Source organism: Scophthalmus maximus, chromosome 12 (genome assembly GCF_022379125.1).
Source record: "Scophthalmus maximus strain ysfricsl-2021 chromosome 12, ASM2237912v1, whole genome shotgun sequence".
Lineage (NCBI taxonomy): Eukaryota > Metazoa > Chordata > Actinopteri > Pleuronectiformes > Scophthalmidae > Scophthalmus > Scophthalmus maximus.
The window spans coordinates 16,159,397-16,171,832 of record NC_061526.1 but is presented as its reverse complement, the minus strand read 5'-3'; the positions used below and the strand labels follow the sequence as shown (position 1 = coordinate 16,171,832).

The window sequence follows — 12,436 nt, the reverse complement described above, 5'->3', positions numbered from 1 at the left end:
TTGTTTTTCAAATTCCAAGTTTTGGTCCTTTATTTTATTCAGCAGTGAAATGCCATGAATACAGAAAATAATAACGTTTGTTACAATTCTCCACCATGACCGTCTAATGTCAGAGAACCTTTTTAACGTATGGACACAGTACACAGTAATGAAAAGTATTTTTAAAAAAAGGAGTTGAATCTCGATCGTTAGGAAATTAAACAAACTGGGAAGGAAAAAAAAAAGTTTTCACCAATTACATAAACATATGTTTGCTACAGTCCCAATTTACTGTATACATACGGGGATCATATTCCCAATTATTAGAGAAGGATAGCAGTAGAAAGGATACATGACTCAACTGCCAGACATAATGCTTCATAAAGTATGCACAGAGGTACAAGCAATAAATACACACATTAGGTTAAGCCTTACAGCTACGCAAAGCAGATGCAGAAAAAGCAGGTTTGCTATTCATAGCGAGCAATGAGAGAGAAACAGTAAAAATTCAGGTAAGTCAGAAAAGAAACACTGAGATTTTTTTTTCCTCTTAGAAAAAAGTCTGGTAAATTTATGGGTCCACCAACATTATTTTTTTTTACATAAGTATGCACAGTTATCAAAATACAGACAAAATCAACCCAGAAAATCCAGACAATCCTAAAATCTAGTGGAGGAGCAGATCGCAGTTCTGGAGGTCTTTCTGGTATTATGTGCAAGCAACTATTTTAGACATTTTTTTTTTTAACTTAATTTATACAAAACCCATGCAAATCTACAGGTAATATGCATTCTGTGGCTGACAGGTTTTATCCTTCCCAAAACAGTATATCTGAGGTAATGTACGTACATTTAGGCCATCGTCCCGATGATTTTTATTATATTCTTTTAATTCGTTCTTGTTTCCAGTCCACCAAATGATTTTTTTTTTTAGACATGCATTTTTTTTAAACACAATATTCCCTTACAGGTAATCTATACATTATCATTCTACAAATGTTTGAGGACAACCTATTACAATGCAAATCTTCCATATCTCGACGCAGGGAATGTAAACGTTGGGTTTGAGCCACGTCCTGTGAGACAAGCGCAGTAAAGTGTAACAGCTCTTGCGGCGTCTCCAATAACTCGTGCAATCTGTCATAATTGTTCTGAATTTTTGTTGTGCAGAGGTAGAAGCTTTTAGAAAGCCTTTTTGGGTAAGTGGGAGAACCCTTTTTTTTTTTCTTTTTTCTTTTGAAAGACGCAGCGTCCCTTTTATTTGGTGTGATAAGATTATTAAGAACGTTAGTCTTCAAGTCGTTTTTGCTGACTCCAGCTAAGTATTGAAGGGATAAGCTTTGTTCCTGGGCCCAGCACCCTCTTGACGTGGAACTGGTATGTGTGTGTGTGTGTGCGCGCTTATGTGAGCGTATACTTTATTTGCTGTGTGTATGTGTGTGTGTGTGTGTGTGTGTACAGTACTGCACGTGTCTGCGTGTTAAGCTCTTGCAGCCAATTTCTTGGCTCGGCACAACACTTGAAAACAACATATGCACAGTGTGTTTCCATTTTGGTCAAAGCAGGCAGACGCGTTTGCTCATTACAGCACGATACAAAGCCACTCGTCGGTTCTTTGACAGCATACATTTCTCTGCAGCTGGAGATTTAACCGAAACAAGAAAGTTGGCAGACCAAAAGCTCGAGGGTGGGTGGGTGGGTGGGCGGTTGGGGGATCTGCGTATGTTTTTTTCGCTTACATGTATATTAAGTCTTCCAACAGGTCGCGTGTGTGGTTCGTTTTAGCATTTCTTTATCCCATACAAGAGGAGGCAGAATTTTGTGTAACTTTGGTTTACTGAAAACAGAAATGACCATTAAAGCAAGAACACTTTTCTAGATGACATTGGCTGCGAGGGAAATGACGGGACGTAGTCTCCACGACAACTACTTGTCTTTAGTGTCTATAAATACCAAGTGTGTTATAAAAAGCTGGCCACCTTATACGGAATCCACCCGCGCCAACGCCAGTCGTATCCATATAGTTTAGAAGCTATGAACCACACAATGAGTATCTGATGGTTGATGAGGTTAAAGCAAATATCACCTAGAAAAGGTTACCCTTTCACCTTAGATATCCTCTTCTGCAATGGCTATTATTATTTGCTTTTACACGGTAACCGAGCCGCATCATTTCATATCAACTTGAAATATGACTTATTTGGCTTCACTAGATATTCTTTAATGTTTGGTTCGCAACGTTTTCAGTTTCGGTTTCGACGCGGCTAGGAGCAAAACCGCCACGGAAATAAGACATGACATTATTTTTTGACAGTCCCACTCAGAACATTACATATTCACCAGGTTAGAAATCAAATGGTAATTAAAAAAAAACAAAACAAACAGAAGGAAAAAAAAAACAAAGCAATGAAGTTTGATGTGTAAAGCTGAACAAAAAGTGAACAAAAAAAAAACAACAAAAAAACTTCACAACAACACAATGTTTCTGCACGTCCATTGAATACACAAATGTTTTTGTTTTGGTCATGATCCACTTTTACAGTTAGCTGCTCTCTACCAGTCAAATCACCGGCACAAAATGCCCGCGGATCAAATATCACATCACCGTATTTTACCCACAGTATGTCCGGCAGAAAATCTCCAAAGTGGAACGCTCTATGAAATCATCAAATTACATAAGAAAATCAGCGTTCATCCCCCCCCCATCTCGCTTTTTCTTTTCTCTCCTCTCGATCATCTTTGTGTGGGGCAAAATGAAACGGTTCCCAGAGGTTGTTTGAAGGTAGTTTGCGGAAACAAAAGCTTCTCTTTGTACTAGTTTAAAGCCGCAGAAGGCGGGACCAAGAGGAGTTTGGCGGCTTCTGTCAATAAGCTATTGGCCATTGTTGGCTTTGGTTTCTAGCTGTTGCCTGTGACTGTTTGCAGGTAGACAAAGCTTTAGAACGAGGAGGTAAGGAGAACGGCAAGAAGAAAATGATGCAGAAATGCATTTGTTTTTTCGTGAAATGGTGCTTTACACAAACTATTATTCCCCCCCAACCTAATTTCCAGGTTTTTTTTCAAACCACTTTCAATCACAAACGGATAATAGACTGGAAGCCAACTTTTTTTCTTTTTCTCGTTTTTTTTTCTTCCTTTTCCTGTTTTTTTTTCTTTTTCTTTTGGACAGCTGCAACAACAGTCTTGGTACCGCAGCTCCGTTACTGGTGTAATTCAGGGAATGGCATTTACAGTTGGTGGCGTCTAAAATCATATTTGGAAAATTAATGATGGTAAAAATAAAAATTTAAAAAAAAATAGCTGAAAACAATATACTGTTTTTTTTATTATAGTAGCGACATACAGGCAGTGACACACATTTCTGAGACTACTCCTGTGCAAATGATAACAGAGCAACAACTTGAATTGAACCAGCAATTGTCTCTAGACATTAACAACTACTGTGGGGTTGGATTATTCACAAACATAAAATGTCTTCCTTTTTGGCAGTATATGAGGCCGCGAGCTTGCAACGGAACATGACTTGCTCATTGTGTTTCAGGTGTTTTTACTCCCTCCATCCATGAGTCCATCATCCTTGTACTGTATGTGGCCACGCCATCTCTAATGAAACAGGTCTCGGAGAGTTCATTTTTCTTTTTTTAACCGGACAACTCACGCCTGTCGTGTTTGGGGATCCCAAAGGGCTGCAACAAAGAGTTCCTTTGGGCCGGTCTCCATCCGGATGCATGCTCAATAAATAGTCCCAGTGGTGATAGAGACGGAGGGAGAGTCAGCTGTGTTTGTTTGGACTGTGGGGTGGTTTGTAGTCTTGCGGGAGGTCTGTGTGAGAGAAACAGTGCGGCTGGGTGCAGGGACACGGTCGGCCAGAAACGGTATCCTAGTCACTCGAGGTCTTCTGATAAGTTCCCTTCCTCCAGCTCCCGGTCCTCCTCCAGCTCCGGACTGTGATTGGCCGTCGTCACCAGTGACATCGGACAGTCGTCGTCGTCCATGTTGAGCGGCTCCTCCTTCACGTGAACGGGCGGCCTGCGGCACAATCACATTGGCGATAAACTTTAGGGTTTCTATACGCTCTCGGACCAATTTCTGCCAATAGCGCTTGTTTGATCAAAAACTCACCACTTAAGTTTGTCATGTGAAAAATTAAAAGTAACTGGAAAACACCTAGAGTATAAAGACACAAAGTAAAACGTAGTATTGGAAATTATCATCACTATGAAATAATGCATAGACACAGAGAAAACAGTTTCGGGGCATGAATACCCTTTGCTGCACACGGAATACACAATGAGCTACCTGATAAATATTTTGTTGTGAAAAAAAACCCACAAGCATACAACAGCCATTACATGCATTATCTAGTGAACATAACAACCGTGTTGTTTGCGAGACGCTAATTTGACATGATGCCTCACGTCTACTGTAAGTAAGCGCATGAAAATTGCATGAAAAACATGGCCCCTGTAAGGCCGATAAGCTGTGATGTTCCAGACATGTTTGGCATTTAAAAGTTTACTGATGACACCAGGTTGAAATAGATGAAAAAGGAGAAGGGGGGATAAAAAAAAAAAAAACAGGCCACATGATAAATAATGGAGAATTTCTCATCCCTGGGCCCCTGGAGCAAAGGCAGAGGAGAGGCTTTTTTATCTAGTTAATAGAAAGCGCAGCCACTCGTTAATATGCAGGGGCTGTGCATGTCGCTCCTCAAGAGGAAAAACCGGCAGCTAGGTTCTGCCATTAATCAACTTCAGCCCCGGCAGTTCGCTCGGACACCATGATACATGTTTTTAACTCTAAATGGATGAATATCTTTAGCCACTGTCAATGAAGCGCCCGGGCAGGAAGCGGCGGCGGCGGCGCTGCGAGCGGGACGCCCCTCCCTTCAGAACAACAGGGGAGCCCAACGAGGGGAGAAAAAAAAGAGGTGTTGGGCGACTAACAAGAATAATAATGCTGTCACACACAAACAAGGCATAACATGATCTGGGGCCCTAGTCGGGGAGAGGGTTTTGTGCCACGATGATAAATCTGACAAAACCTAATTATTCCTGACACATCGGATGCATCACAAAATCCCTGAAGACTTTAAAGAGGGGGGGGGGGACTTATCAAGTGGTAGTACGTTAGGAGGCGTCTCGTAGCCTCTCTCCTGAGCTGCATTCATCAGTGGCGGGGGGGGGGGAGGCAGGCGTTGAAAAGAATTTTAAAAGGTACAGATGACTTTAATATTCTGAACCAAATACTGTAAATTAATATTCTGATGTGGTGGAATAAAGAGAGGGGGCCTGATCTTAGCGGGATGCAAGCTGCAGCGATGAATATTTCTGTTTCTGCCTCGCAGATTTATGGAGGCCACGAAAGGCAAAGGGAAAAACACCTCAGCAAGAGGTTACAGGAACTGAAAACCCCCCCAGCTCTGCTCGGTCTGTCTGGCGACGCACAGTCTACTGGGCGTGAAATACTCTTTTTTCTTTAATAAAGAAGCGAATTCAAGTCTGATTTTGTTTTGTAAATGTTCCTTCACGGTGCTGAGAGGTCTGAGATCCAACTGTGCTCAAAAGACAGTTTGATTAATTGATTTGGTAAAATCTATAAACAACGGCTTTTTTTTATAGCTATTCATTTATGAAGCTAAAATGCCAAACACTCTGTTTATAGACTCTCAAATTGGGGAACATGAGACTTTTCTTTCTTATAGTTTTTAGAATAAAACATTTGATTGAACTCCCTCGAAAAAAAATGGACAAATTAAGAGAAATCCATGAAAGGAAAAATGAGCGCTGCCATTTGAATGTTCATATCCTCGCTACTTTTATACGCGTACAAATTTAAAACGTCACCGAAATGTTGAGGAATGAAAGGTAACAGTTTCAGTCCCCTTACTCAGAATCTATGAGCAACACATAAACATTTAATATATGGTTTAGTAACAAACAATACTGCGGTTGAATGCAGCCATCAGGACATATTAAGTAATATTTCATATTTTTGACATCACATTTTGGATGAATTTGATGATGATGATTACATCACAATATTATCACCAATTGACTGTTCATGCCCCAACAATCATTAATGATTGGAGTCATAGGAGGAGTTGTACACTAACTTGTAAACCATATCTTGAATGTTTATGTACTGCTGAAGGGGGCTGTTGCAAAGTACATAGTAGCTGCTCATGCACATGCCTACAAGAGAAGATAGATGATCAACATATCCTTCAAAAATAAAATAGAATTAGTTCAAACTGGGTTATACAACAACAATGCATGCCTCATCTGGGGAAATTTTCTGAGAAGAGCCTGATCCTCGCCGCTACAATTAAAATCAGTAGGAATCAACTGATCAATCAAGGGACAAACTCGTGCGCTTTAAATATGCGGCTCATTAGGTGTTTGTGCGCCTTTGCCGGGAAGAAAATATGCAGGAGCAGATTCACGGGGCCCGGGCTTCCTGACACTTGATTAAAAACACGTGGACGAGGCCATTTAGCCCCTAATGTCTGGCTGCCATTATTGAGTCACTCAGGAGTTAACGCCGGACTTTGCGCTGTAATAAATACGTGATGTGCGGCGCGCTCTGGAGATGCCCACTCTCGCGTCGGCTCGGGAGATCAGCGCCAGCAATCATGCGGAGGTATGTCGGGGGATGCAAATAAGGTCATTAGTCCGTGGGGCCCTAATGGTCGGTCGGGGGACGGGAGAGGTGGAGTGGTGAGGGGGAAGGAGAGGGGTCGGAGGTGGAGGCAAAGGTAGGGGTGAGGACTCTGTGTGTGTGTGTGTGTGTGTGTGTGTGTGTGTGTGTGTGTGGTGGGGAAATCAAGGGCATTTGTAACATCTCACTGAGATTCATTAACCAGCACCAGAGAGGTGCGGTCACCAAACGGTTCCACGCGACAGCACGAGACCCCGCCGATAAAATGTAGGTGACATTAACGACACCATATTTGCTTTTATCTGTGCAGATGACGGAGGTTAAATATTCTGACGTGAGGTAACTAATTTGCTCTACAAACCCTAATTTTTTCACTTGCAGATGTTTTGGTGTGCTGTACTACTTCCTTTAAGAATACCCCTTAGGGTGTACATGAGTGTGTTGCACATGCACACGCTCACACAAACACACACACACTCACTCACGGCCCGGGGCGATCTGGTTTGCGGTTAAGCAGATAGCATTAACCTCAAGATGTTGGGGGGGGGGGGGGGGCAAGGTTTGTCTAATTGTTGGCCCGACTTGTGTTGCGCTGTCCTCTCCTGAGAAAGGCCTTCAAGGTGATGTACACTTTTTGAGTTTAGTGCGACGAGCCACTCCATTATTGAAACGCGTTCTGGAAAAGCCAGTCGTGAAAAACACATTTCTTCCATTTTGAGGTTGTCGAGGGAGGCGAGGGATGGAGGGGAGGGATGGATGCATCTCATCCTCCGTAGCCACTCATGTCAGTGTCAATGCAGTGTGGACAGAGAGAAGGGGAAGTCAACGCTGTCCTGTTACTAAAAGTTAAAGTACCTGAGGGAGTGGTAACGCCAGGATTCTGTCTCGGGCCGGGGCAGATTTGCTCCACTTAACACCCCATTTCAGAGCGGGGTAAACACGTCCAAATAGATTAATACATATTCGTGTGGTAGGGCTAGCCAAACAGTTCTCTCAAACACAGTCGGAGCTGTAGTGCATCCTTTATCCATTACAGGCGCGGTTGGCCAATGTCGCTTTGCAGCAGTGGCTTTGACGGACAGCGGATGAGTGCCATTAAAGTGCAATGCACGTGTGTTTGTCCCAGGAATGTGCTCGCCGTGTGTGTGCGCATCGCAGCGAGGGGGGCTCACGCGAGACCTGTGTGACGTCACTGGCCCAGGTTTTGTTTTTCCAGACATTCCTGAAACTCACATGAGATCAATTTTTAAAAACACTCTCTTTCTCTCCATCAGCTCCATTAAAACAGCGATGGAGCCGGTTGAGATTTTTTTAAGTAATTAATGCGTAACTTGCTAAATATTAATGGGAACAGTCTTGCATAAAATATGGCGGCTAAACCCCCTATAATGCAGACACTGGTGTAATTAAAGACGAATGTGCAACGGCGCTTATTTTTAGACCCGGAATTAACCGTTATCCCCCCGTCAGGTGTGACCACAGCAGAGACAGGAAAAGATTATGATACAATACATGCTGGGAAATTGAACCTTGCTCCCGGGTCATGGCAGAGTGAAGAAACTACTGCGACTGTGGGTTAAATATCAGGCAATTAAACTAACAAAGGGCACAAGGACAGCGGGGGGATTCAGTGTAGGAGTGCAGGTGTGGGGGGTTCAACATGTGCCTGCATTCTCAGATTAGTACTCATCACACATCACAATGTGTGATGTGTGATTCAGTATATGCTCGTGGCACTTAACCTTTCGAGGCTTTTAAGAGGCACTCGGTGCATCATATACTGTACTGCAGTGAGAGAGCAGAACCATTCAGGTGTGTGGTAATTAAGGCAGCGCTTTTTTTGTTTCACTCATATCCAACTGTGGAAGTAATTTTTTTTCAGATTTCATATAACCCTGCATCCAAAGGTTGCGTGTCTTACTAAGCCGCCCCCCTTAAATGAAAAGTCTAGTTTGTTTGAGCAGCAAATTTCCATGTTTTGTATGAATAAATGCAGATAAATTCATTTTTCAAACAACAACTGCCTTAATTATGATGCGTTGTATCATACACAGTACATGCCTGCCCGTCGTGATGCAGTGCGCGGATGCCCCATGATCCGGCCGCAGGCGGGGAAACTTACATGTGTACTGGTGGGGAGTATCCGGGGCTGCTGTGTCCGTTGGTGTCCAGGTGGTCGAGCGAGCCGTTGAGCTCCTCGTGGGCGGACTGCAACAGGGTGGGGGGGCTGCCGCTCAGCGTACCTGGGGGGCTGCCGCCCAGCAGGCCCGGCGGGCTGCCGCCTAACAGTCCGGGCGGACTTCCGCCCGTCAGCCCGGACGGGTCTCCGCCGAGGAGGCCGTGGCAGCTGCCGCCCATCGGGCCCGTGGAGCCGCTGTTCATGAGGCCGGGGGTCCCCAGCAGCGGCAGGGAGGTCTCTGCCAGGGCAGCCTGCGGGGGGAGAGGGGCACAGAGGAGGAACATTAGGACTCGAAGAGAAGGGTTGTCGGTGAGAGGCAGCGAGGGAAACAGAGGAAAATGGGACAATGACGGGTCCAAAAATATTATATATACAACAAGGCTTGTGTAAAGGGTGGGAGGAAGGTGAGTTGGATGTGAGAGAATGATATTCAAAGACTTCACATAGTAATTACTAAAACACATTCTCTCAGTCACAAGTTTTGTGTTCGGTTGCAGGCTATTTTTCACCCGGTGACACCTTGCTGACAACCACCTCCCCCCCAGCTGCCATTCACATGCCCTTGTGTTGTGTGGCTATTATAAAAAAAAAAAAGAAAAAGTAACCCCCCCCCAAAAACTTTACCTCAAAATAATAAAAACTCCTGACACTTCCGCCTGCTGTGCATTAAAGTTATATCAGTGATTCAATTTTTTAAGTTTTTTGCCATGAGCACCTCGCCGGCGTGCACTATGAAGCCAAATCATTTATGACAGCTTAGATAAATATTAATGCACATGCCCTTGCATTTGCGCACGCCGCTATCAATCTAGGGGGCGGCTGCCACGGCTGAAGGAAGAGGAGGAAGAGCGGAGAGAAAGACGGGGGGGGGGGGGGTCTGCTTCCTGAATCGACCACAGGGTGGCCTTCTGAGTCTGACGGGAGTACAGGGAGGAAGAGAGGGACGGAGAGATGAGACGCACGCAGAAGCAGACCAAGAGTTAGAAAACACATGACGTGTTTGTACTTATGAGGGCATGAGTACCTATCAGCCATATTGTACACAGCAAACTGCACTCGCTCCGCCGCTCGACTCTTCAATCAGCCGGGGGCAGCCACCCCGGCTTCAGAGTCGGAGCTTGTGGCTCTTACCTGTAAGCTTGCGTTTAGTGCAGTTCCATAGCCAAGACTGGAGGGCAAGTTCTTGACAAGTGATGGGCTTCTGGAAACACAAAAAGACGGAAATGAGTTCATATTGTTTCTCGCCGTGGACAGGAAAATATGTCAACTCTTGGCGAGAGAGAGACCAAGAGAGAATTTGTCCGCCCCGCCCCCCGCCCTGCTGATTTGCTCTGATCTCCTCCCATCTCTCGTTGACCTTCAGATCGAGATCTGATCTGAGGTGACGGCACTCGTACCCTGTGATCTTCTGCGATCTGCGTTTCTGGTACTCCACCTCGTCCACCGTCCACACCGCCCCCTTCACGTTCTCCACGCGCACAAAGCACTTGTGCAGGCTGAGGTTGTGGCGAACGGCGTTCTGAGAGGGAGAGGGAGAGAGAGAGAGAGAGAGAGAGAGAGAGAGAGAGAGACGTGACACGCACAGGTCAGAGGGACGAGGTAAAACGAATCGCATTCATTCATTTTCATTCAAGGCTAGGAAATTGATTTTTTTTTTTCTTCTTCTTGCATTTTGAAGAAATTCTTAACATTCACACACCATTGATTTAATTAGTAAAAATTGAGTGAGAGCGAATGCTCTTACAAGTCCTGCACACAGTACATATCAATCAGAGTAAGTAGGCTAAAAGGAGGTAATCAGCATAGCGAATGGCTTATGGTGGTGACAGAAGTGGTAATGCCGGCCTTGATAATGGTGATGTCAGTAACCCTTTCTGCTCCAGAGCGGCATTGCTCTTAATGGACACGTCGCTTTAAAGATGACAGTATTGCAAGAAAAAAGACAGTCATCAGGAGGTCCTTGTGCCAGCCTGAGTGTGTGTGTGAGTGTGTGTGTGTGTGTGTGTGTGTGCGTGCACGAGTAAGGAGGATTAAGCTGAACTGTATCTGACATCTATGTGTGTGCTCACATCACGCGTTATCTTTTACATTCTCCATCAGAGGTGCATTTGAATTAAAACAGCGGGATATAGGTGTTTTAATTGATCACAAAATAAAATGCAAAAAATAAAACCTATAGAAAAAAAAGAAGCCCTCATATTAATATGACCATATGAGCATAATTAAAACATGCATCAGACTCTACAAATAATAACCTTGGCTTTAATTTCCCTGCCTCTCATATTTATCATCTCCCTCCGCTCGGTGTGTACTGCTCTTTCTTCAGGAAAAAAGGGATTCAAAAGAGAAAAAAAACCTCATAAGCAGATCTCGCATCTGACCTGAAAATCCCGGGATTTGATTGATCTTAATGCCCATGGCTCTGAATATGATAATTTTAATATTAATGAGCAAATGAGCAGTTTTATTATGCATGCTATATAGTTAGAACTAATAAGCTTCTGGGTGAGAGAAAAGAAGAGAGAGAGTGTGTGTGTGTGTGTGTGTGTGGGGGGGGGGGGGGGGGTAGATCTTTCTTTTGAGCTGATGAGACCCAGCTGAGATATTAAACTACCTTTCATTTCTTTCCTTCTTTTATTTTTTTATTCTCTGCATTAATCAAATGACAAGCCCATCGCTGATCATCCGACTGATGCTTACGAAAGGGAACCGTGGAGCTGCAGATGTAAATACATCACCGTGGTTATGTGTAGTGCGCGTTGGGAGACGCCGAGCCGGATATCACTAACGTCACTGCGATAACGTTCCCATTGTATCACAGGAACAGAGCAACTTTTCTCAGGGAACCAAGAAAGAACACGCCCCCCCCCCCGCCTGTGTTGTTCTGTGAACAAACGCAACAACTGCTACAAAACCTCCGGGAACGTGTCCCCAAATTATTACGCAGCAAAAACACGGCCTCTACTGTAACTAACAAACTGCAAAAGGGCACCCCCATCTTTTTTGTTGTTGTTGCATTCCCCTCCTGAATCTGTGATCACAAACGCCCATGTGCTCATTTGCATCCCAAATCCAAATTAATTCACCCTTGCTAAATCTAGTGCAGGCGCCGCGTCTTGCATGCTGATGAGCGGCTGGTTTGCGTTTTTCCCTCTCCCCCCAGTCCGCTGCGCGGCCACAAAGGCCGATGGGCGACTAACGGATGACGCGCAGGGGGCCACGGGACGAAACACAGAGGGCACTGACGCTCGCCGCGGCTTTCTTTATCAGCAGGCAGACACACTTTGGGTTAAAACATGTGCTGCGGGAGAGGCATTTTTTACCATCTTTGTGGAGGCCGACAGGACAATAAAGTTGCGGGGACAGATATACAAATGGGGCCTTTTGTGTGGGTAAATAAAGAGGGCTCCCTCAATGACAGGCCAATTCTCCCTCTCCTCCCTGCCTTGGCTCCACGTGAACACACTCTTAACCTCCCTCCGAGACAGCGTTCATGCGGGCGAGTGCACGTGCATCTTCAGCCGACCCCGTTTCCGCACAGCCGAGAGCTGGTTAACAGGCAAACAGCCATATTTCTTCCTAATTAACCAATGATGTGCGAGGGAAGGTGGTGTTCAG

General features: G+C 44.7%; 1 protein-coding gene across 7 annotated transcripts in view; it reads right to left on the bottom strand.

Moving 5' to 3' along the window:
- foxp2 (forkhead box P2) overlaps positions 1 to 12,436 on the bottom strand; it is a 104,043-nt gene continuing 91,607 nt past the window's right edge. For 5 of the 7 annotated variants that reach the window (XM_047336327.1, XM_035613645.2, XM_047336329.1 and 2 more), the window contains 5 exons: positions 10,216 to 10,337; positions 9,950 to 10,019; positions 8,762 to 9,069; positions 4,102 to 4,146; positions 1 to 4,008 (listed from right to left, as the gene is read on the bottom strand). In XM_047336327.1, coding sequence (XP_047192283.1) covers positions 3,864 to 4,008; positions 4,102 to 4,146; positions 8,762 to 9,069; positions 9,950 to 10,019; positions 10,216 to 10,337 — 690 coding nt within the window. In that variant the 3' untranslated portion in view covers positions 1 to 3,863. The remainder of the gene's footprint in view (positions 4,009 to 4,101; positions 4,147 to 8,761; positions 9,070 to 9,949; positions 10,020 to 10,215; positions 10,338 to 12,436) is intronic. The other 2 variants (XM_047336330.1, XM_047336332.1) reach the window with 1 other exon arrangement.